Below are 27133 nucleotides of genomic sequence, written 5' to 3'. Positions count from 1 at the left end.
TAATATGTTTTGTAAAGTGATTTTTGACAAAAATGTCAAATAGGGATTAAATTGTCAAATATGCAAATTGAGGGGTTGAAATGTGAAATAAATGAAAGTTTTGGACTGCTAGGGGCACTATAGTAATTTAACTAAGCTTGGGTTATATTGAATTGTGTGAATTTTGTGTATTTTTGAAATAGGGACTAAATTGAACAAATGTGAAACTTTAGGGGCTAAAGTGCAAAAATGTCCAAATAGGTATTTTTGGATGAAATTGAATGAATAGGTGATTAAATGAGTTAAATTTAAATTCATATAGGTCAAGAAAGAAAGAAATTAGATTTAGATCAGGGGAAATCGAAAGTTGACGAGTAGTTGATCCGATCCGTTCGTTTCTGTACAAGTTAAGTGCATAAGTAAATAAATTTTTTTGAATTCAAATGTATATGTTTTATATATTGCCAAATTGGTTTGTATATGGATATATATTACCAAATTGATTTATATATAGATAAATATAGCGGAATTGATTTGTATATGGATATACATTGCCGAATTGATTTGTATATTGATATAAATTGCCGAATTGATTTGTATATAGATATATATTACCGAATTGATTTATATATAGATAAATATATTTGAATTGATTTGTATATGGATATACATTGCCGAATTATTTGTATATTGATATAAATTACCGAATTGATTTGTATATGTATATATATTACCAAATTGATTTGTAAATGTATACATATATATTACCGAATTGATTTGAGCATTGGATGACTGGTTTCGTGCATGAATTGATTTAATTATGAAGTCGAAAATGAACCTTAGGAAATGTATTGGATATTGATGTCATGATATTAGGACTTCCAAGGTGTGACTTCGTGTAAAACCATGTCTGGGACATTGGCATCGAAGTGAGAAAACGTGTAAGACCATGTTTGGGACATTGGCATCGTATATGATTCGTATAAGACCCTGTCTAGGATAGTGGCATCGATATGCGTTAACATGTAAGACCATATCTGGGATATGGCATTTGTACGAGCTTTATGTGATTTTTGTGCGTTCTTAACAATCTTGAATATGAATTTGAGCTAAATGGTTCAGGTATGTGTGAAGTTGTATGTTCATGAAATATTAAGGTAAGTTTAGTCCTTAATGTGATAATATGAATTTATACGAGTTAGTTAAATGTATATGTGTTTCAGATTTATTTGAATTTGACCTTGTTGAATTGAATTATAAATATCATTGAGATGATTTATTTTCTTATGGCTTACTAAGCTTCCAAAGCTTAATATGATTTATTTTCTTATGGCTTACTAAGCTTCCAAAGCTTACTTTGTGCATCCTTCCATTGTTTTATAGATATATATAGGTAGCTCGAGCTCAGGGATCGTTAAGGTTTATTGTCACACTATCAATCGCCATTTCGGTATTTTGAAAGCTTTATGACATATGGCATGTATAGACTATGGCTAATTTTGAATTGTATATAAGTTGCCATGCGAAATGGCTTGTTAGAGATACTAATTATTATGTATATTCAGTCATGTTATAAGATCCTTTGGAAAGTATGTTTCGAGGTATATATGTATGATAATGTTTGGTTATAAGATTCGGCTTGAGTAATGATTTAGTTAGTGGATGTGTTTGTTATAATGTAATATTATTCAATGTATGTTAGTTGGTTCGAAACTTGAATAGTAGAATGGTTATGACTTGGTTAAATTACAGAGTATGAATTGTATTGTGAAATTGGTTTGCATAGAAAAGAAGTACGGTTTGTATATGAGATATGATTAGTAGACAAGAGTTGTAATAAATGACTGTGTTAGACTTTGTTGTGTTAGGTAATGCCTCGTAATCCTAATTCAGTGACGGATTCGGGCTAGGGGTGTTACATGGAGGAAGTGTTCTATATGGCGACCATCACCTATATTCTAGCAGCTTGGCTGCACATTTTCTGATATGTGTCGTAATGACACGATATGGTGTGTAAGGATGGGTGGGTGTTTCTAACCCCACATGGTGTGATGGGATGGTCAGAGTTGGTGTGTAAAGGATGGGGGTAGGATTCTGTATATCTATTTTGCATATCTGGTTCTATTATCTGAATCTATAAAGGACTGAAGTCCGAAACTGAATCTGACTGTGTATGTGATATCTATATGAATAACATGTCTATTTATGTTGGGTTACACACTAAATTTACGAAAACTCACGTTTTTTTGTTTGTTCTGTTCAGGTAATCCACAGACTTAGGCGGACCGGTGTGACAGAGCCTTACGGTGACTTTAAGTTTATGGTTTTTATTTTAATTTAAGGATTATTTCTTGAGTTTTATAATAATTGGACTCTCTAGAGTATTTGGTTTAATTTTGGGATTTGGATTTTCATTTTAACATTTTATTTGCGACGGATATCTAAAACCATGGTTTTTACAAAAATAAAGGTTTTTCAAAATTACGAGTGGGATTTTCAAAAACAACGTTTTCTATAACTTTCGTTGTAAATCACGTTTTGGCAAATTCATTAATTAAATGATGTTTTTGACAATAGATATAAGCGAATATGAATTATAAAGCTGGAATAATTTATCGTATCGACTTTGTTTTCAAAACCCTTCTTTGTGACATCTCCAGATTTGGCCATAACGTCTAGGCTGGGTTTAGGGTGTTACATTTAGTGGTATTAGAGCCATGTTGCAAAACTCGAGATGTGAAATTTTGGGTTCGAAAATTGTGTTTCAAAAAGAACTGATTTTCAAATAATTTGGATAATTTTGAGAAAGCATGTGGTACACCCAGTCTCCGGCGCCGATCCTGTAAGTTTTTCTGAACTTATATAGAATAACCTGAAAACACTATAGTTAGTACTTTCTGAAACTGTACTGAAATAGTTAGAGACTGAAACCTCTGAAAACATATCTGTCTTCTGATAATTTACACATAAAATATCTGCTAATAAATATTGAAACTGATGCATAAAATTTTATAATGTAGATAAAATTTGAAATTTGTAATGAGCACTCATGGAACTTGCGATCGTGGTATTCGTAGGTATGGTAGAGGCCGTATGGGGCTCGAGCGGTGTCTTCCTCTCTAGGTAGTATGCCAAATTTAGACACAAGTGAGACATCGGTTTTGCCTGCTACTGAGACTGGGTCTTAAAGCCCTTCAGTTGGGGACGACGTATTATCCCAACCTATGTTGAGGGTATTAGAGAGGGTCGCTGAACCCCATTCTAGATCGGGCGGCCGTAGGTCGGTAACTGAATGACTCCGGTCCAATAGTGCTGAACTGTTTAGGGGTGTCACTGGAGTCACCCCTACTGTGGTCGAATATTGGTTGGAGGCCAGTTAGAGGATCATGAACGACATAGATTGTACTCCTGAGCAGAAACTTAAAGGTGCAGCCTCTTTGCTTCGCGACGAGGCATATCAGTGGTGGTTATTGATTGAGGAGGGTACTCAGTCGGATTGTCTGAATTGGGACTTCTTTAATACTGCTTTCCAGGGGAGGTATGTGAGGGCGAGCTATGTGGATGCTCGTAGGCGTGGGTTTATGAATCTCACGCAAGGTGATAGATCAGTGGTCGAGTATGAGGCCGAGTTTCTGAGATTAAACCGCTACGCTCGAGGCATGGTGACATCTGAGTGTGAGAAATGCATTTTTTTGAGGATGGCTTGAGGGATAATTTGAGGGTACTGATTACTCCACAGAGGGAGCGAGAGTTCACGGTTTTGGTAGATAAGGCGTAGATCGTCGAAGAGGTTAAGCACATGGAGCGCCAGAATAGAGACCGAGAGAGGCAAGAATAAGAAGTATTCAGAGCCCTTTAATTCTATTCAGAGGCCTAAGAAACGGGTCAGACCTGATGGGCTTGTTAGAGAAGGGGTTCTTGTTGTTTCTACTGGGATTCAGCCATGTAGTGATTATGGTAGACATCATTTGGGTGAGTGTTGGAGGAGGTTAGGGGCTTGTTTAAGGTGTGGATCCTTGGAGCATCGTATTAGAGAGTGCCCACAGCAGGCTAATTAGATGCAAGCTTCAGGATCGGGTTCTGTACAGCCCCAGAGGGAAGTTTAGTAGTCACCTAGGGCTCGTGGACCGACTAGGGTTGGTAATGGTATGGGCCGAAGACAGAGAGCACCAGGCAGATGTACTAATCAGACTGAGGTGAGGTAGCCTGCACTATTTATGCTATTTGACGCTGAGAGGATAGAGATGCTCCTGATGTTATCACCGGTACAATCTTTATTTTTGATGTACCTTATACTGCTCTGATAAACATAGGTTGTACACACTCCTATGTAGCTAGTACTGTTTCCAAAAACCTAGGGATTTCTGTTGAGAGCACTTCTAGTGAAATTATTGTACTGAGTCCGTTGGGGAAGTTTGTTCGAGTTCATAGACTTTATAGGAATGTTCTGTTAGTAGTGCAAGGGGTTGTATTTCTGGCAAATCTATTGGAGTTATTGTTTGGGGAGTTCGACTTAATTTTGGGTATGGATTGGTTGGTTGAGCACCGAGTTAGCTTAGATTGCGTGACTAAGAGGGTTGTTCTGAGGACTAAGGATGATAAGGAGGTGGTTGTGATCAGTGAGTGTCGAGATTATCTGTCTAACGTGATATTCGCTCTTGTGGTTGAGAAATTGGTTCGAAAATGGTGTGAGGCTTATATGGCTGTCGTCAGTGTTTTAGTTTCAGGGGACTTTTCTGTCGGAGATATTAGAACAGTGAGGGAGTTTTTGGATGTTTTTCCTGAGGAGTTACCAGGTTTACCTCTAAATCGGGAAGGTGAGTTTGCCATTGAGCTTCTACTGGGTACAGCTCCTGTGTGCATCGCTCCCTACTGAATGGCACCGAAGGAGCTTATAGAGCTTAAGGCTCAACTTCAAGAGCTTCTGGATCATGGTTTCATTTGCCCTAGTGTGTCTCCATGGGGGGCACCGATTCTAGTTGTAAAGAAAAAAGATGGCACCATGAGGATGTGCATCGATTATCAACAGTTGAATAAATTGACTGTGAAGAATAAGTATCCACTTCCGAGGATAGACGATTTTTCAGTGTTATCGAAAATAGATCTTTGATCTGGGTATCATCAACTTAAGGTTATGAAAGTTGATGTTCATAAGACCGTATTTAGGACTCGTTATGGACATTATGTGTTTCTAGTTATGCCTTTTGGTCTGATGAATGCTCCGGCTGCATTCATGGATCTGATCAATATAGCCTTTCAGCCATATCTGGATCAGTTTGTCGTGGTCTTCATCGACAATATTCTAGTTTACTTTAAGACCAAGGATGAGCATGATGAACATCTTAGAGTAGTGTTTCAGATACTCCGAGAGAAACAACTCTATGCTAAGTTGAACAAGTAAAAGTTCTGGTTGCGAGAGGTAACTTTTTTAGGGCACGTGGTTTTTGCTGAGGGGATCCGAGTTGATCCGAGAAAGATTGACGCTATGCTTGATTGGAAACAACCTAAGAATGTATCTAAAATTTGTGGTTTTTTGGGTCTTGCGGGTTATTATCGATGGTGTATCGAGGGATTTTCTCTAATTGCAGCTCTTTTGACTAAGCTTCTGCGTAAGGGAGTTCTTTTTTTCTAGGCTGATGCACAACAATAAAGTTTCGAGAAGCTCAAGGCTGTTCTAACTCAGGCCCCTATTCTGATACAGCCTGGATCTGGTAAAAAATTTGTGGTATACATTGATGCGTCACACATCGGTTTGGGATGCGTACTGATGCAAGATGGTAAGGTTGTGGCTTATACGTCCCGTAAGCTTAAGACACACGCGGGGAATTATCCGACGCATGGTCTCAAGCTAGCTGCTGTGGTTTTTGCGTTAAAGATCTGGAGGCACTATCTGTATGGTGAGAGATGTATCATCTACACCGATCACAAGAGCCTCAAGTACCTTCTTACTCAGAAGGGGTTGAATCTTATGCAGCGTCGCTGGATTGAGCTGCTCAAAGATTATGACGGCATGATAGAGTATCATCCTGGCAAGGCTAATGTGGTGGCCGATCCCTCAGTCGTAGAGTGATGACTGATTTGAGAGCGATGTTCATTCGTCTTAGTCTTTTTGATGATAAAGGTCTATTAGCCGAGTTGCAAGTTAAGCCGACTTGGATTGATCATGTTCGGTATAAGAAGTTAGGGGATGAGTCTCTAAGTTTGCAGTTTCATCAGATTGAAAGTGGTAGTACTTTTGATTTTTGACTGAATAAGGATGGAGTTTTGTATTTTTGAGGTCAAATAATTGTGCCAAATGATTCTGATCTGAGGTAGTCGATTTTGAGGGAGGCGCGTAGTAGCCCTTATGCTATATATCCCGGTGGTAATAAAATGTATCGTGATCTTCGTGAACTATACTGGTGGTCGGGTTTGAAACGTGAGGTTACAGATTTTGTTGCTCGTTGTCTGATGTGCCGGCAGGTTAAGGCTGAACACCAATTGCCTTTAGGTTTGCTGCAACCCGTTAAGATTCCTATATGGAAGTGGGAAAGGGTGACGATGGACTTTGTTAGTGGGTTGCCCTTGACACCCACTAAGAAAGATTCTGTTTGGGTCATCGTGGATAGATTGACAAAGTCCACTCATTTTATTCTGGTTCGGACGGACTACTCCCTGCAAAAGTTAGCGAAGCTTTACGTTTTTGAGATTGTAAGACTGCATTGGGTTTTCATTTCGATAATTTTTGACAGGGATCCTCGCTTCACTTCTCGGTTCTGGAAGAAATTGCATGAGGCTCTGGGTTTGAGATTGGACTTCAGTAGTGCGTTCTATCCTCAGACAGATGGTCAATCTAAGAGGGTGATTCAGATATTAAAGGATATGCTTCGGAGTTGTGTGATAGATTTCTGAGGTAGTTGAGAGGATTTTCTGTCGCTAGTTGAGTTCCTCTACAACAACAGTTTCCAGTCTAGCATCTAGATGGCACTTTACGAGGCTTTGTATGGTCGTAAGTGTCGTACTCCGCTATGTTGGACTAGTTGGGTGAGCGTTAGATTTTGGGTTATGAGTTGGTTTTTGATACTGAAGATAAAGTTAGACTGATTCGGGATCGTCTGAAGGCAGCTTCTGATAGACAAAAGTCTTATGCAAATTTGAAGAGGAGAGATGTCGAGTACTCTGTGGGTGACTTCGTGTTTCTTAGGGTTTCTCTGTGGAAGAAAGTTCTGAGATTCGGTCATAAGGGCAAGTTGAGCCCTAGGTTCATTGGGCCGTATCGAATTCTAAAGTGTGTGGGATCGGTCGCTTATCAGTTGGAGCTACCTCTAGAGTTAGACTGTATCCATGATGTGTTTCACATCTCTATGTTGAGGCGATATCGATCTGATCCATCTCATGTTGTCTCTATTGAGCAGATCGAGGTTAGACCAGATTTGACTTTTGTGGAAGAGCCAGTTCAGATTTTGGATCGAGATGTTAAGGTTCTGAGGAGGAAGTCCATCCTGTTTGTAAAAGGTACGGTGGCAGAGTCATGGTACGAAGGAAGCCACGTGGAAACCTGAGGACTCAATGTGTCAGCAATATCCTCATCTAATCGGATCAGGTAAATTTTGAGGTCAAAATTTCTTTTAGGTGGGTAGAGTTGTAACGCCCCACTTAATTTATTTCTATTTTTGTAAATTTTGACACAGAATGTGTATCTGGTTCAGTGATTAAGTGTTCTGGGTGTGTGTATGAGGTATTGAGTTCAAGTCTCACTCTTTGGAAAATTTTGTTATTTTAGAATCCAAACTTTACCTTTCTTAAGTCGCTTATATAAAATTGTCTGTTAATTTGTATCATAATGAGCTTGCTGGTTTGAGTGGTAAGAGAGTTAGTGTGTTAGAGGTCCAGTGTTTGAGTCCTTGCGTGAGCGTGAATGTTATTTTTTTTACTCGGTTGCATGGTAGAGTTTTTATGGTTTTGGGATTCTGAGGTAGTTGAGGTTGAGTGGTTAGTGGGGGAGTTAGGATTTGATAACATATTTTGTTTTATGTTCCTTTTTCAAAATTTTCTCTCTCTCCCAAAAATTCCCAAAAGAATCTGGCGTTAATTTTTTCTTTCTGTTCTCTACCACTTTCTCCTTCCTTTTCCTTTCCTGCAATTTTGCTTTTTATTTTTCTGTTTGCTGCCGTATTTTAGTATCACGATATTTCGAGTTCATTATGCGTTTCTGGTAAGTGCGGTAAGTGTGATTATTGTTTTGGTTAGTGAATCATTGGTTAATAGGGTTCGTTTGGTGCTTAGGAGAAGATCAAGAGGATGGGGGATTCCAATCGGCGCTTTAATTATGCGAAATCACCGTTACTTGTTCGAAGGTAAGGGTTTTGGTGGATTAAAGGGTTGTCTATTTCGATATACTTCGGTTTAATGTCGATTTAAGCGATAAATTCAGTGATTTATTGGTCAAAATTTTAGGTACTTTGTGTCTTGGAGGTGTTTTTGTATCAAAACCGAACCAGGTGTGTTCCCAAAACGTAGAGAATAGAGCTTGGCGAAAGCCAAAAAACCATACTATTGACGCCACACGGGAGTGTGCTTGACTGTGGGTTGGCCGTGTACGAGACACAGCCATGTGTTTGACGAGGGTATGGCCGTGCGCAAGACACGATCGTGTGGTGGTGTGGGTGTGGCTATGTGGGCCACACGGGCTAGGCCAAATTGGGCGTATGGGCCCACACGGGCATGCCACACAGGCCTGTGGGTTTTGGGTCAGGCTGTGTGGGCCACACGGGCATGTGGGCCAACACAGGCAAGCCATAAAGGCATGTGAGCCCATAATTCTAAAATTTTCCCTAGGGTCGTACAGTTCATTTCGATCGACTGTGGGCCTACCATAGGGTTGGTAAGGGCTAACCAAGTGTTCTGTCTGGCGACCATCACCTATATTCTGGCAGCTTGGCTGCACATTATCTGATATGTGTCATAATGACACGATATGGTGTGTAGGGATGGGTGGGTGTTTCTAACCCTACATGGTGTGATGGGATGGTCGGAGTTGGTGTGTAAAGGATGGGGGTAGGATTCTGTATATCTGTTCTGCATATCTAATTCTGTTATCTGAATCTGTAAAGGACTTAAATCTGAATCTGAATCTGTAAAGGACTTAAGACCGAATTTGAATCTGACTGTGTATGTGATATCTGTATGAATAACATGTCTATTTCTGTTGGGTTACACACTGAGTTTATGAAAACTCACATTTGTTTGTTTGTTCTGTTCAGGTAATCCACAGACTTAGGCGGAGTGGTGTGACAGGGCCTCACGGTGACCACGAGTTTGTAAATTATTTAAGTTTATGGTTTTTATTTTAATTTAAGGATTATTTATGGAGTTTTGTAATAATAGGACTCTCCGGACTATTTGGTTTAAGTTTGGGATTTGGATTTTCGTTTTAACATTTTATTTGCGATGGATATCTAAAACCATGGTTTTTACGAAAACAAAGGTTTTTGAAAATTATGAGTGGGATTTTCAAAACCAACGTTTTCTATAACTTCCTCTATAAATCACATTTTGACAAATTAATTAATTAAATGATACTTTTAACAATAGATGTAAGCGAATATGAGTTATAAAGCTGGAATGATTTATCGTATCGATTTTGTTTTCAAAATCTTTTTTTGTGACATCTTCAGATTCGGCCATAATGTCTAGGCCGAGTTTGGGGTGTCACATGTCAAATGCGTGTATTTATAAACGATTACATCCAAAATTAATTATTAACCTTATTTCATATAGCATGTAGATAAGTTAAAACGTAAGTAGAAAATCAAAGGAAACCTTATTTCAGTAGCATTTTTTTACATGAATGTTTTTTTTTTATCTACATGAAAGCAAAAAGTTTTAAAAGAAAAACCCCAAAGTTGGAGAGCCTGAAAACAAAATGAAAAAAGCTTTTAACGACTGGCTTCTTCGGTTCGTAAAATCTTGTTCGGCGAAACCAGTGAATGCCAAGAATGACCATAGTTGAAATCAAAATAGATGGAATATGGTTTTTTTTTAGTCTGAGTATGGGAGAAACTTAAAGGGAAACTTCGTTTTCTTTTCTTTAAATATAGTGGTGAGATTTTGAAATGAAAGATATGGAGAGAAAATTTGTGCTTGCATGTTTCGTGATTGGTATTCATGATGAGGATAGGAAATGATCAAGTGTTTGAGAGAAAATAGGAAAGGGTAGAAAGTTTAGCACTAGGAGCAGAGGTATTTGTGGGTTGAGTAGCTGGTCCAGCCTAATCGACTCAACTTGTTTTAGGTTGGGCTTAACCTAGATTGTTTAGCTCTATTAACTTGGTTCAACTTGTTTTATTGTTTCAAAATAGTAAATCATATAAAAAAATTTATTTCAATATTTATACATTTTGTAATTAAATTTAAATAAAACATGTAATTTGAATGAGTTGAACTTAGGTTGGAGCCTAAAGAATTTTTTGAAACCCAACATCTTTTGCTCTAAGGTTGCTTGAATCAAATTGGATACAATTGAGAATCAATTAAACTATCAGTTCAGAGAAGGGTATTAAATCGTTTGACCTAAGAACCAGTATAGAACAATTGAATTGGGCAAAAAACCAGTTGAACCGGTTAAATCGAATTTTTAATATTTCTTATTTTTTTATGAATTTTTTAATTAATTATTTAATCAAACAGAATGAACCCACCACTTTAATCAATAAATTGATAAACTAACTTATTTAACCATCGATTCAATTATGGAAACCTTACCAATAAATACGTCTTGTTGGGAAAAATGAATAAAGTTTTTAAACCATTTAAAAAATTAAGGGTTATAAAGAAGCCGCATAAAAAGCTTTAAAGGGCATTTGTGAACATAAATCCTTCCATCTTTGTCTCGTGTATAAATAGGTCCTTGATTCAGTTCTTAATTTAAGTAAATTACATCTCTTAATTTTAAATCTTAAGTTGTGGTTTATTGACCGGGTCTCCATCTATCTCAAAAATAGCCCGAGTTCGAAACATCGTTATATTAAAAAAAAGAGTCCCTTGATTTTATTTAGTTTGATCCTTCAAGAGTGCATAATATATGAAACTCGGTCTTTAATAATTCTGGGATTTTGTCCAGACTGAACCCCACGCAAAGCTTCGTGTTTGAGATTTAAATTTGGTATAATGAGGTCCCGATCCTTGCTCTATAGTCGGATGTTTTAGTTGAAATCTTCACATATGGATAAGTTGTAGTAAAAGTTTGCATGAAGTTATTGTTATTAATATTTGAATATCATAAAAGAATATGATAATTTGTTGTACTAATAGGTTCCTTTTAGAATGTATGATTAGTTATTTTCCAAAGGGTCATGAATGTTGGACTCTTTAGATCAATAACCTACACCAATGTATCGAGGAGATCTATTTTCAACGTTATGATTTATTTTCATAAAGGTTTGAGATTGTTGGATTCTAGATTGATAACCTATACGAACATACCAAAACAACTATTTTTCAATATTATGGTGAAATCATTTTCAAGAATGTTTGGCTCTAAGTTACTTACCTACGCCAACCTTTCTTTCTTTCTTTTTTCTATGTCTCAAAATAAAAACAAATTCATTGAAGACTCTAGTTTTAAAAAAAATGGAGTCAAATGATGTAGAAAATATAAGTTGGAGATAAAACCTTAAAATGTAACAGCCTTGTCATGATTCAACCATCCAACTTAGAATTAGATCGAGTGTGTTCTTTTTGTGATCTTGTTTAAATAATTATAATTTGAAGGTGAGTAATGACAGTTAGCCAATTATACTTAATAATGAATTTAAGGCTAACTTATCACCACATTATGACGGGGACCATCCATGTATTTGCAAGAGAGGCAACCATGAGGGAACTTTTGGAGTGAAGTTGTCAAAATTACAGATTTTGGTAACTATATTACTACAATTACAAGATTAAATTAATTTTCTAAAATTAAATTGCATGTTTCAGGGTTGACAAGTGCCCTGTAAGGGTATACTAAAATATTAAAAAAAATATATTTTAAATAACATGAAATACATGACAATTTTTTAAAGTTACGTGTGAAATAGAAAAAATACACTATCAATGTATCAGATACTAACCCTTTATATAACACTCAAAATAAATATAATTATTCTAAGGAAAATAAAATCTAAGAAATTACTTTAGATATGAGTAAACATTCAATAAATAATAAATAACTCAAAATTCTTACACGTTGAATCATTATCAGTATGTATATTAGAAGTATAATGGCAATATGCAATTTTTTACTTTCACATTGTTTTTAGTAAATAAGATAAAATGATGAGTAAACTAATTATTTTATTAATAATAGTAGTTGAAGTAACATATTAAAATTTACTTTAGATATAATTCTAGCGAAGTAAAAATTGTATTGAGCCACTTATAACAATAAAATAAATTAAAAAAAATTCTCCATCAAATATAAATTTTATCTTAAATAGACAACTCAATAAATTTTACACATTAAATATTTTTATGAACCATTATCAGTATTTTTATTATTATGGACTTATATAATCTAGCCATGCATGTAATATTTTACTATCATATTTTTCAATAAATATGATAAAATATTATTAATATAATGTTTAAACTAAAAACTAAAATAATTAAAATAATAATATTCAGAATTACTTTAGATATAACTACCAACAAAAATATTACTTAACACTTACAACATACAACATACAAATTATTATATTGAAGAGAAGAGCATATTGATACATGCTCCTTTTTTTAAATATTATACAAATATAATTTTTAGAATATTTGACTTATATTTTAATATCATTGCTTGCATTAATTATATAAAATTAGCATATTTTACTAAAAATAAATGCATTAATGCAGGTTAGGTTACGTAAAAAAGTTAAATTTATATATATATATTAAAATTGAAAATCCCAGAATAGACATTTTCACATTTGGGTAAGTGTCCTTTATGTTAATAAATTTTCATGTGATGTAGTTGTAAATTGAGCTGGAAAGTAGAAGACACATGAAGGTCCGACTGATGGATGAAATCACCTAGGCTTTTTTATATAAAATTAATCTGTCACATCTCATCTGAATGATTGACAGTAATTAATTTGTATCAATGACTTTGCTTCTAAGAGATTATCCCAGATCTGGTACCTGCTTCCCAATCAATCTCTATATTTATATTTGTCCAGGAGGTTGGTTCCTAATCAACTGAAGTCCAACCTGGAAAATCTTAAATTTACAAAATTTTGCATGCAAATAAATTAAGCAAGGTGGGCAGTAAAAATTAAAATAAATAAAGATTCAGGATCCTTTTAAGCTCTAGATCCAACTCTTTCTATCAATAATTGATGGCACGTGAGCCTATCGGATTAAGATTTTTTTTCTCTTTTAATTTTATTCAGAGCACATTAAAAAAACTCATTATATTTAATATTTGAATTTTTTTATCTCAATTTAATATATAATGAATTAAACTTAATAAATATTGATTTTTTTAAAAAGTTAATATAATAATCTAATATTGAACATTTTAAAGAAAGAAATCCTGCATAATATGTGGCATGATGAAATTTTATGTTGCCACTTATCAAAATATAGGTCTCTTTCCGGTTGTTTTTAGAGGTTTTGGGTTATAAATATAAAATATAAGATAGATTAAAGGTATTATAGGTTTTTAGAGGTTTTTAGAGGTATTATTCATTCGGATTGAAATGACTCAAATGCTAAAGTGCTAAAAAACCTTTTCCATCAATTAAATTAAATCATAATATCTAAGCTAATTAAATTTTTTTTATTTTCTAGGTTTATTTTATGGTGGTTGTTAAGGTTCTAACTTACATTCCTCTTTGAAAGTAAAACGTCTCTTATCATTACACACAACATTTGTTAATTAATTCTAAAAATTTTTAATTATGAAAAGTAAATCTTGTAAATATAAAAGCAAGGGGTAAAAAACCTAAAAAGAATTAAGTCATATGATAACAATGAGGGTATTAGCAGAATCATACACTTTTGGAGTAAAATGCAACAAAATTGATAGTTTAGGTGCAATTTTTAACCAAAAGTTAAGTACTAATGTGAGAAAATAGATATTTTAAGGGTCAATTTGCTTATTAAATATTTTTAATGATAATTTGGTTTGAACCTAGGATTAATTGGAGAGGTTTTATTTCTAAAAAGACCTCTTTGATCCTTATTAATTCAATATTGAGTAAATTGATCTCTCTAAAAATATAAAGTGAGTAACTAAAAACAATTAATCAAAGTGTTCACTTTCCATCAATTTATCTTAATTTTGATTGATAAAATAACAAATTTAGCTTTCAATATTTATGCATTCTGTTAATTTGGTCTTTATTCTAAAAAAATCAAAAAATTTAATTCTCAAAATTTACACATCAAATCAAGTTGATTTGATTCTAAAAAAATTATCTAAAAATTTTAATTTTTATAAAAATTCTTAAAATTTTAAAAATTTATATAAATAAATTTAAAATAAAAATTAAAAAATTCTCAAAATTTTTTAAAAAAGGTAAATGATTAATTACGTAATTTTCATGACTGTATAAGTTTTCTTTGAAATTTCAAAATACCAAAAATATAGACAAAACTTTAAAATCAATAATAATTTCATCAACATTATGAACCCCTAACAAACAAAACAAACAATTTAAACCAAAGCATCAACTATAATATTTTCATCTTGAAAAATGAACTAATGTAATTATTAAAGGGTTGGGTTATCTATTTAAATTTGAAGAATCCTAAAAAATTTGAGAGGGTTTGGACAAAAAATTTAGATCGAAAAAATGAGCTTAGATAAAAAAATTAGGCCTGTTTAAAATATGAGACAGACCCAGGCTTGAACATTCAAGGCTTGAGCCCCACCCGCTTTTAAGTTTGTGATATTTTAAAGTAGATCCCAATAAAATAAAAGCAATACTTGAATGGAATCTGTCCAAAAATATTAATGAAGTTCGCAACTTTTTGGGTCTAGCATGCTATTACCGAAGGTTTGTGAAAGGCTTTTCAATGTTGGCAATTCCTCTTACTTGACTATTGAAAAAGAAAGAAAGGTTTGTATGGACTGAAGCTCCAGTTTTAGCGAAGCCAGAGTTTGGTGTTGAATATATTGTTTGTGCTGATGCATCTCTAAATGGCTTGGGATGTGTTTTAATGTAGAAGGGTAAGTTTATAGTTTATACATCGCGCCAACTTAAGCCTCGCGAAAAGAACTATCCAACGCATTATTTGGAATTGACAACTTTAGTTTTGGAATTAAAACTTTGGAGACATTGTCTGTATGGACTAAAGTGCTATATGTTTTCTGATCACAAAAGTTTGATGTATTTGATGACTCAAAGAGACCTGAATTTGCGGTAAAGATAATGGTTCGAACTGCTGAAAGATTATGATCTAACTATTGAATACCATCCAGGAAAGGAAAATGTTGTGGCTGATGCTCTGAGTAGTAAGGCAGTGGCAGCATTAGCTTCTCTTCGAGCAAAAGTAAGTATGATTGATGATGGATCATTGTTGGTAGAGTTAATTTTTAAGCCAACTTTTCTTTATCAGATTCTAGAAAAGCAGATGAAGGATGCACAGTGTGATTTGTATAAGCAGCGGATGATGTCTGGTAAAACAACAAACTTCAATTTGGGTAAAGATGGTGAATTGCGATTCATAAGAAGAATGTATGTACTAGTTGGGAATGACTTAAGAAAAAATTGTTAAGAAAAGCTTATCAGGGACCTTTCTCACTCCATCCAAGAGGTATTAAGATGTATAGAGATTTGAAAAGTTCATACTGATGGCTTGGGATGGAAAGAGAAATTTCAGAATATGTTTTAACTTGTCTGACTTATTAAAGAGTTAAAAGAAAAACAACAAGTTCCTTTGGAGATACCAGAGGATAGAATTACCATGGATTTCGTGTCAAGGCTACCTCTTAGTCCTTTCGAAAAAGAATTCAGTTTGGGTAATAGTGGATCGACTTACTAAGTCTCCTAATTTTCTGCCAGTGCACACTATTTGTTCACTAGAAAAGTTAGTCGAGCTCTATATTTATGAGATATTGCACCTGCATGGAGTTCCATATACTATAATTTCAAACACAGATCTAAGGTTTAGTTCAAGTTTCTGGAAGCAACTTCAAGAATCATTGGGAACTAAGTTAAAATTCAGTACTTTGTTTCATCCCCAAATAGATGGTTAGTCTAAAAAAGTCATACAAGTTCTGAAAGATACGTTAAGAAGATCTGTAATTGATTTTGGGCTGAACTGGGAAAGGTAGCTTCTTCTAGTTCAATTTGCATATACCAACTATCATGCCAGTCTAAAAATGTCTCATTTGAAGCTTTATATGGTAGAAGATATAGAACACCCACATGTTGGATAGAGCTTAGTGAAAGAAAATTAGTAGGACCTAAGTTAGTGCGTGGAACAGAAGAAAAGGTCTCTATTATTCGTAATCATTTAAAGTTGCTCAAGATCTTCAGAAAGCCTATGATGATATGAAGAGGAAAGAAATTTCTTTTGAAGTGGGTGATAAAGTGTTTTTAAAAGTCTCTGATTAGAAGAAAATTATAAGATTTGGTCAAAAAGGAAAGTTAAGTTCACGATTTGTAAGGTCTTATGAAGTTTTAGAGTATGTTGGAGCAGTAGCTTATAGATTGGCTTTACCTCTAGAATTGTCAAAGATTCAAAATGTGTTTCATGTATTTATGTTGAGAAGATATAGATCAAATCTAGACTATGTTGTGTAGGTTGAAGAATTAGAGGTAGAATGTAACACCCCGCCTAACGAAACCTTAGTGTTTGGATATTGTTTAGGTGAAGAAAGGCAGATGAGATAAGTTTCAAATAGGTATAGTGTTAGAACAAAACTAAGTATAAGAACCCTTTGAGTACACATTTGGGCGATGTCCTGAAAGTTTGATATATAGTCTATAGGAATAAGGCTTAAGAGGATAGTTTTAAGTGTCCAACATTAGGATTGAATTAAGTAATAAGATACTTTTTGAGTACGACAATGACGCTCTGGTCTGACGAATTCTTAAGGAATGAAGCCTATGGTTAACCTTTGGGAAAACTAAGTATGATGAATCAAGAATAGTGTTAAGGGTATATGAATATGAATAAGGTGCCTAGTTATAAAATCATACGATAAGCTAAGTAGTGTTTGTCCAAAAAGAGCCATTCTGGCATAGATAGTAGGCGAACTGAGAGTGTTTTGTTTATACAACCCTCTGTAATAAGAACAGTTAAGGAACTATAGAGAGGAATATTTGATTAAGTGGTAGTAGTCTCCCAAATACATTTTTGACATTTAGAATGGGCAAGCTTTGATATGGAAATAAGTAGACAAGGATTCCTAGTTAGGTTAGGATGATAAGTGAAAGGAAAAGGATGATTGTAAGGTATGAGGTCACGCTATAAGGCATAATACCTCCAGTGAACAAAGTGGTCTTGTACCCGTCTATTTGTAAGGAAATCTGGTTAGGAACTAACCATATGTGAATCAAAAGATTCAAAAGCTGAAAGGAGTCAGGTAAGCCTATTAGATGTGGCAGATTTTGATAAGCTACTCAGTTTGGACGTGACCTTTACCATGTCCCCATAAAAATTTAAGTTAAGTTAAAAGGAAATTCATGTTAAGTTAAGGGGGTTGTCTCCCATATTAAGGATGAGAGCCTTGAACAGATGAAGGTTTCCTCCCAACAAATAAGTTTGAAACCCTAATTTTTACTAGTGATTTCCCTTTCAACAAGGTACGTTTCATGACTGTGTCTGCTAAAGAAGTGTAGATCTGTAAGTATACTTGAGCAAGTAAGGCTTAGTGATGTGTTTGAGTTAAAGTAGAGGTGAAAGGTTACTCAAATAAACTCTAAGAAAGTATCCCTATGCGAGTAAGCTATAGCATCAGGTTGAATGAAGGGTCCGAGGCTCAAGCAGTTGGTTTCAAGAAAGGGCTAGATATGAAGTTTAAGCTATCTTTAAGGTTATAAAGTGAGTCTCCAAGATAACTCATGCAAATGTATTATGCATGTTAGAAATTTTGTGAAATTAAGCTATAATGTATGGTGTGATGGTTCTATGTGAAATGTGTGTCTGAGGAACTTGCATGAATGATTCATATGGAAAATGGTTAATGTGTCTGAATGAGTAAATTGTGTATATGTGTGTCTTGATGACATGAACAAGTCTATTGTGAAAGAGTCTGTTATGAGTTTAAGGGAATGTGTAACATGTCTATAAGCATGAATGCTATGTTATGAAAAAGTCTAAAAGGAATAAGTCTTTCAAGCATGGGACTGCATGAAGTGTATGAGTCTGTCTCCAGAGTCATCTAAAAGGGTCCGTCGGGACTAAAAATAAGAATCTCTGAAAGGAAAAATCCATGACACTCTGAAGACCATGTAGTGTAAGATATTGGTTGGGCTACAACATCATATGGAATATGTGAAGGACGGTTAGGTGAGTGCCAATGATGAGGGGAAAACCTCAAAAAGGTGAGTATAGGCCAATCTCTATTGTTAAAAACACCAATTACAGTATAAGTGAGCCTTTGTGGCTATCTCATTTAAAAGTGAACCTTTGTGGCTATCTTTGAAAGGATGCCTTAGCGGCTATCTCTGTTAAAGGAATGTTTGGTGGCAAACTCTACTAAAAAATAATGCCTTTGTAACGAAATCTAAAGAATGGTATTCATGATGACCATATGAAGATAATGCGTTTTTATGGGCACTAAATGAATGATAAACTCCGTATGGTTACAAGGATGGATAGAAAGATTAGTGTGCACCAAAGTACGTGGTAAAGTAACTATACGGGTTAAGAATAAGAATAAAAAGTGTACTAAAATAAGGAATATATAGTAAATTCTAATATAAGTATTGGGCGAAGTCTATCCTACCCGAAGATATTAATAAGACTAGTGAGTATGGAATAAGTTATTAAGCCTAATAATAAGGTAAATGAAGAGGTTAAGAATTATGTAAAGATAAAAATTAAGAAATGATACAGAAGGTAAAAAGATGTTAAGTATAGTACGCCCAAAAGAAGGAAATATGGTTTTGAAAAAAGAAAGAAAGATGGTAGTCTCAGTATTGTATGGCCAAAGAAGGAAAAAAGGCCAAGAAATACCCAAGGATGTACAATATGCCATGTGCAACGTAGAATGATTGAAAAAGATATTCTAAGGTTTATCTCACTAAGTTCTTACGAACTTACAGAAGTTATTTCTGTTTTAAGGTATATAAAGGAATAAGCACCGAGAGACGATGCCAAGGCTACACCAATAAAGCGACGCGCTGGGCTGTAATGCATACAGAGGAAGTCAAATGGCTTGCTCGAGTCTACGTGGGAAAGAAAAAGTTTAATAAAAGAGAAGTATCCTTAGCTTTTCACATGTATGAATTTCGAGAATGAAATTTCCTAACTTGGGGAGAATTGTAATAGCTCGCTCAACGAAGTCTTTGTATCTGATTACTATTTGGCGTAGAGTTGGTAAAATAAGGCTAGATAAGATTAAGTAAAGTATTTGTCTTGGCTAGGTATAGAAATTCTGTGTGTTCCCCACTTGTCGAACTCTTAGCCTTGGTGAGAGTTGTGGTTTGGCAGACTCTTCTGTTAATTACCCGCCACGCTAGATGCTTTGGGAGAACTCATTAAGTTCGTATATTTTTAGATTTGTTTATTATTTGGTTAGTTAAGTTGCCTATAGTCAAAACACATCCTCATCGTACCATCATTCTTCTTCACAAACAAAATCAGTGCACCCTAAGGCGATACACTTGGTCGAATAAACCCTCTATCAAGCAACTCTTGTAACTGAATCTTCAACTCCTTGAGTTCTTTTGGTGCCATGCGATAGGGCACAATGAACATCGGTACAATACTAGGATAGAGCTCAATACCAAATTCCACTTCACATTCCTGTGGCAAACCCGACAACTCTTAAGGAAATACGTCAGGAAAATCTTTAACAGTGCGAATATCCTGAACTCTCAACTTTTTTACTAACTAAATTCATCACATAAGCTAAATAAGCCTTACAACATTTTCCCAACATCTTTTTAGCCTTCATAGCCGAAACCACATTAGACTTAATCTCGATCTTTCACCAACAAAAACAATTTCCATCCCCCACTATTCCTCAAAATAATCTGCTTTGTTTCAAAATCTACCTTAGCCTTATGTTCAGTCAACTAGTCCATATGAAGAATAACATCAAAATTGTAAAAAGTCAATTCGATAAGGTCAACAGAGAAAACATGCCCTTGAATCATAAGGGAGAATCTACGATAAAATTTGTTCACTACTACACTATCACCCAAAGAACTAATAACAGTCATACCCAAATCAATAGTCTTAACAAGAATCCCTAACTTGCAAGCCAATTCACACAAGATATACGAATGCGTAAAATCAGAACTAACCAAAGAAAACAAGGGAGTAGACTGCAAAGGAAAAGTACCTACGATAAAATCAGTCGAATCTTGACTCTCCGGTTCCCTAACAGCATAAACCTGAGCTAGACCTCCAGACTCAACCAGTGAAGCAATAGTATAAGAAACAATCTGTTTCCTAAATGATCTCCCATTACCTATACCACAACCACAGCCTTTAGCAAGCACAGAAGCAGGTGTTTAACTCTGAGTCTACGACACCTCAACTCTATTTGGGCAATCCCTCAGAAAATGTTCTTTCAAAACACATTTAAAACATCCACCTGTCATTTTATGGCACTCACCAAAATGCCTACGCTCATAATGTGCACAAAGCGACCATCCAGAACCACTTGTCGAACCACTAGTATCAACTACAACACTACTCTATTGTCTAGATTGACTCGGTCGAGACCTACGTCTCCTACCCCTACCAAAATTATGAATATCATGCCCTCTCTTAAACAGTCAACCAGAAGAAACATCAGAAGTCCTCTTGCAAAACTCAAAAACCATAGAACAAGGCGGCTTAGCTAAAGTCTCCTCAACTGCTTTAGCTCTCTCAACTAACTCATCAAACATGTCCATGTTCTAAGCTACCAAATAAAATCGAATCTCACGATTAAGGCCAAATCGGAGCCTCTTACAATGGTCTCTCACAGAAAGAATCATCTCAAGAGTAGACTGACTAAATCGCACAAACTCTACCTCATAGTCAGCCACTGACAAATCTCCTTAAATCAAATCCAAAAACTAACACTTACGAGCCTCCATATGTTATTCACCCATAAACTTACTCTTAGAGACCTCAAGAAAATATCCCCAATTCATATGATCAGTAGTAGTCATCACCTAATAGTATTCCACCAATGATGAGCCTCACCATCGAGTAAGGACATAGCACAACCAACTTCACATCGTCAGAACAATATATCTGCTCGAGGATCCTTTCAACCCCTCCAACCAGTACTCAACTGCCATTGGATCAATACCTTTTACCCCAGAAAACTCTTTACCACCTAACGCTTGCAAATGTTCAAGTGGCAAACCTCGACTAACAGATGCAGGATTGGCAGGTGCAGAGCAGGTGTCGCATTTGTAATTCGCTAAAACGCTCCAATGATTGCTTCCATCAAAGAGCCTACACCCTCATCAGGTATGTTCACTCTATGTAGCAGCACAGGAGGTGCAGAGGATATACGATCCTCTTAAGAATTATCTCTCACATTAACACGTCTACGAGGCGTATCTAATAATCTAACACAAAAACAAAAAATAGACAAAGGTATGAGTGGCGAGGAGATGATCCAAGCTACATTCTTACAACAAACTTTAGGATTAAAGGCAATGTGTTCCTGTTCCTACCTCACATGTAATTCAATCCGAACATTTCAAAAATTTTCACGCAATTCAAATAGAAATACTTCAAACAATTCAAGCAATCAGCATAACTTGGGTTCCTAAATCCATTAGTTATGAAACCCCAATTCATACAACAATCACCTAACTCTAAGTAATAATAAACCTAGGCTCTGATACCACCAAATGTAACACCCTATACCTGGTCCGATCGCTAGGCCTGAGTAACAAGACGATACACCACTATCTCACATCATACACATCATGAGTCGATACATTGGTAAGCAACCCTCTTATATTTAGTATTTATTCGAATTCCAAGTCATCCATATGTTAGTCATCATTTAAAACATGCTAAACATACTTCAAATGTATCTTAAGAAACAACTAAACATACATTGGGACCATTTAGAAAAAAATTCCAAAATTGTTATCTAGGTATCAATACTGAACATAAGGTATTGACAATTCTCTCAAGTGGTATCAATACCACTTGGAAAATTAATACCAAAATTGTCTATTATTTCTCGTATAAAAACCAAAATCTCGATACTCATGACAATGTATTGATGCCAATTTACATTACTGACTTCTTGCACATTAAAAAATCATGGAGGTATCGATATTAAAACTTGAATATCGGTATCCCTGCTATAGACATAAAAAATCCAACAATTTGAAGTATATAGTCCAAGCTAACTTAAGTCTAATCAACGTGCATCATTCTCATCATCAAATGTGCATCAAAATGTCAAAAATGGCCGTCCAAAACATCATAACCATGATTGAGCAAGAAACCAATAAATCATGCTTAAAGTCCATAAATTCTAAAACATAATAATCAAGTAAACAACTTAAAGGTCACAACAAAAACTAGTATATAGTCTAGCACATTGCCTTATTCCCAAAACATAATCGGATAAATAATAGACACCTATGAATAATTAAAAATAGACTTGTTTGAATTACCCCTCGAAACCACACCGCTCACATAGGAAACACAACTAATCTGCATTGGTTCAAATAAGAGTGGGTGAGCTTAACAAGCTCAGTGAATACTCAGAACAACCACAACGCAAACAAGTGATTATGCATTAACATAATAACCATATGTCACATTTACAATATTTCCAACTTTAATGTCATATTACATTCATTCAAACAACTTTCATGGGTTCATTTACATAATAGCCGCATAACATTTAAACATATATCACATTACACATTAGTCATAATTTATGATAATTTGGCACTTGAGCTATGAAACGTAAAAGTGGGTTCTATCACCACACATCAGACACACAGATCTCCAACACACCAAATGACTCACAGAGTCGAATATATCTCAAAAAGTGAAGCATAAAGCTAACACTCTCCAACACACCAAACTTGTCCAATTGAATAGAGCTTAGCTCACATTCCCTTATCCCTCTAACCTGTCCTAGGGCCTCAATGCCCAAAACACAACACAAAAGTGAGCACTCACAATCCTATGACATGTCAACTATATCCAACGGTCTCATAGGTCAAAAGGCTAAAATATCCACAATATTATCACATGTTTACTTACCGATTTTTAGCACATATTCACTACATATTCACAATCTCCACAATGTACAACTCTGCCAACTTTTGCAAAAATAACTGGTACCACTACCAAGAAATGTGCACTCTTCGAAAATTGATCAACTATAACCCAAACTGAATCATTCTTTGATGGCGTCAAATGCAAAACTGAAACAAAATCTATAGTGATCCTTTCCCACTTCTATTCAGGAATCGCAATCGATTGCAAAAAAACCTGAAGGAAATTTATGTTCAGCTTTCACCTTTTGACACACCAAACATCGAGCCATAAAATTCGTAACATCATGCTTCAACCCAGGCTATCAATAAACCTCACGGAGATCATGAAACATTTTACCACTACCAGGATGCATAGCGTAAGGGATACTATGTGCCTCGGTAAGGATCGCTTGTTTTAAATCCACATCTTACGGCACAAACAATCTACCTCAGAAATTTAAAATACCTTCATCATCAACATCAAAGTCTATCTTAACACCTTTCTCAACTTGACGAATCCTCCTCAAAAAATCTCCATCTAATGGTTGTTTCTCTTTAATTTGTTGAGCCAAAGTTGGACTAACTTGAAGTTCAGTTAACAAACCACCATCACTAGCCAAACTCAAACCCGAAAACATATTCTCTCAGCTCTAACATCAATTTCCTACTTAAAGCGTCAACAAAAAAAGTTGCCTTGGCATGGTGATACTCAATCACACAATTATAATCCTTCAAAAACTCAATCCAACACCTTTGCCTTAAATTCAACTCTTTTTGGGTAAGGAGGTACTTAAGGCTCTTATGATTCATGTAAATAACATACTTTTCCCCATACAAATAATTGCGTCAAATCTTAAGCACAAATACCACAACAACTAATTCCAAATCATGGGTGGGATATTTGCACTCATGCGTCTTCAAATATCTTGAAGCATATGTGATACGAGCTCGGTTGTAGATGTCTCGAGTCGTATTTGTTGCCGAATTGAGAATTTGAGTAAGAGTTTGCGTGTTCTGAGTTTGGTTTAGAATTGTAGTAAAATATGTTACTGTAACAAATAATATAGGCTTCAAATGAAGGGTGAGAAATAGGTGAGGAAATGGATAGCTAAATTCGACTGAGGCCAAAGAAAGAACCAACAATAAAGGAAATTGTTGACCCGAATCTTAACAAGGCACTTAGATGATTTTGGTTTGGAAGTTGATAGTTAAACCTTGACCTGCTATCAAAGATGATAGGAACCAGAGGTATATGAATGCTACACTAGCAAGGTGATAAGTTCGGTTAACAGGAAAGAATTGACGCCACAAGATAGCTTGATAAGTCGATTTAGTCCCAAGAGAGAACAAGGAGAATTGGATAATCTCACAAGTTTAAGTCTTAACATAAAATTGACAAAAAAGTCCCTCCAACATGCTGATTACAACATATTTATAGTAAAAGAGAAGCCTAGCTGAATGGTCACTAATAACCAACTTAAATGAGCTAATTAATAAGCTGAAATATCTTAATAACTAAGCTCAATCCTTTTGAAATGTTCTAGGCCTTGGAAACGATAATGGGCAGCAGCTTAAAGTTCCAATTCAGCTGAATAAATGAGCTAATTTCTTAGGCTGGAAGAGTTCAACGTTTTGAACAGCCAATGACTTCAATTCTCTTCATTAAATCAACCTTGAGAAGCTTAATGAACACCAGCAGCATTTAGTGGCATGTTGGGCACACAAACAGCTCCTAAGTGTGAACTTGTGGAGACAATCGGTCACAAGGTGTGAAAAGTCAGTTTTGAACAGCCATCAAATGTGAAAATAATATGTAAGCTAAATAGCCATGTGTGAACACTCCCTTGTCCATTGCAATGCACGAACAGACCCTTAGGGAAGAGGAATGAGCTGCCAAATTAATTGGTGTATTATGCTCCCTTTAATGCCGTCCATGCACCAAGCTGATTCCAGCTGAATTGACACTTACGAACAGGAATTAAAATTCGGTCAAGACACCTTTAATGAGCGTAATTAAGTTGCCTTAGCTTAGGACACTTTAAATAGCTGTTAAGACTAAAACAAATTAAATGAGCTAAATACAACTTAAATTGCTGTAGTAATTTAGACAAATTAAATGACTTAGACCTATTAATGCCGAAAGTACTTAGACAAATTAAATGGATTAAAAACACATTTAACACTTAACTAAATTAATTAAATACTTAAACTAAATTAACTAAAATTTATTTAAGCAGCTAAGTTCTATTCCAGCAACTAAAATGCATAAAATTAAAATAAACTCAAAACGAGGAAATAGGCTCATTAAGCTGGAAACAAGCTGAATTGAGCTTAACGAGCTGGAATCGAACTAATTCAACGTTCAAAGGATTGCAAACAACGCTTAGGGAGCTGGACCAAGGGCGTTTCTGGGGTGTGATCGTACCAATATGTCACAACCTTACCCTATTGCATCAATACACAATCAAGACCCAAATACGAAGCATCATTATAAACTACAAAATATTTTCCAAGTTTTGGTTGAATCAATATTGGTGCCTTAGTCAAAACTACCTTAAGCTGTTAAAAACTCTTTGCCCTTCATCAGTCCATTCAAACACCACATCTTTCTAAAGTAGTTTCGTTAAGGGTGTAGCAATAAGGGAAAATCTTTCAACAGATCTATGATAATAACCAACCAAACCCAATAAACTCCACACTTTGGTAACACTCCTAGGCGACTTCCATTCTAAGATTGTCTCAATCTTATTAGGATCCACTCGAATCCCTGCTGTCGATACCATATGTCCTAAAAATGCAACTTCCTTAAGCCAAAATTCACACTTACTTAACTTAGCAAACAACTGTTTATCCTTCAAAATCTACAAAACAACCTTAATGTGCTCATCATGATCCTCCTCAAAATGAAAATACACCAAAATGTCGTCTATAAAGACAACCACAAATTGATCCAAGTATGAATGGAATATTCAGTTCATCAAATCCATGAACGTGGTAGGAACATTTTTTAAAACCAAACGGCATTACCAAGAACTCATAATACCCATACCGAGTCCTAAAAGTAGTTTTTAACACATCAGACTCAATCACCTTCAACTAATAATACCCAAATCTTAAATCAATCTTTAAAAACACTATTGCGCCTCGGAACTAATCAAACAAATTGTTTATTTAAGGAAAGGGATACTTATTCTTGATGGTCAACTTATTCAATTGTCTATAGTCAATACACATCCTCATCGTAACATCCTTCTTCTTCATAAATAAAATTAGAGTACCCCATGGAGATACACTCAGTGGAATGACCCCTCTATCAAAAAAAAATTGGAACTGAACCTTTAACTCTTTGAGCTCTGTTGGTGCCATACAATAGGGTGCAATGGATACCAGTGCAATACCAGGTTAAAGCTCAATTCCAAACTCTAGTTCTCATTCTGGCAGTAAGCTAGGCAACTCTTTAGGAAACATGTTAGGAAAATCCCTATCGGTTCAGATATCCAGACCTCTAAACTCCTTACTAACCGAATTCATCACATAATCTAAGTAAGCTTTACAACATTTCCCTATTATCTTTTCAACCTTCATAGCTGAAACCACATTAGAAAGAAATCCCGGTCTTTAACCAACAACAATAATTTTCAACCCATCAATATTCCTCAAAGTAATTCGCTTCGTTTTAAACTCTTCCTTAGCCATATGCTTAGTCAACGAGTTCATACCTAGAATAACATCAAAATCAGAAAATGGTAATTCTATGAGATCTATAGAGAAAACAT

General features: G+C 35.2%; 1 protein-coding gene across 1 annotated transcript; it reads left to right on the top strand.

The window, feature by feature from the left end:
• The first annotated feature begins 3365 nt into the window (after nt 1–3365).
• Nucleotides 3366–4855, top strand: LOC107889983 (uncharacterized). Its single transcript, XM_016814513.1, has 3 exons — nt 3366–3641; nt 3747–3951; nt 4293–4855. The coding sequence occupies exons 1-3, from the start codon at nt 3366–3368 to the stop codon at nt 4853–4855; spliced, it is 1044 nt and encodes a 347-aa protein (XP_016670002.1).
• Nucleotides 4856–27133: the final 22278 nt, after the last annotated feature.

The sequence above is a fragment of the Gossypium hirsutum genome, chromosome D02 (genome assembly GCF_007990345.1).
Source record: "Gossypium hirsutum isolate 1008001.06 chromosome D02, Gossypium_hirsutum_v2.1, whole genome shotgun sequence".
Classification (NCBI taxonomy): domain Eukaryota; kingdom Viridiplantae; phylum Streptophyta; class Magnoliopsida; order Malvales; family Malvaceae; genus Gossypium; species Gossypium hirsutum.
This window is presented reverse-complemented; position numbering and strand designations above follow the sequence as displayed.

What these genes read in the sequence shown, in the direction of transcription:
- LOC107889983 (XM_016814513.1), top strand. Translation starts at nt 3,366, where the DNA reads ATGAACGACATAGATTGTACTCCTGAGCAGAAACTTAAAGGTGCAGCC. An exon ending in ACCGCTACGCTCGAGGCATG is followed by an intron (nt 3,642 to 3,746) that starts GTGACATCTGAG and finishes CGGTTTTGGTAG; the next exon opens with ATAAGGCGTAGATCGTCGAA. An exon ending in TTATGGTAGACATCATTTGG is followed by an intron (nt 3,952 to 4,292) that starts GTGAGTGTTGGA and finishes TGATAAACATAG; the next exon opens with GTTGTACACACTCCTATGTA.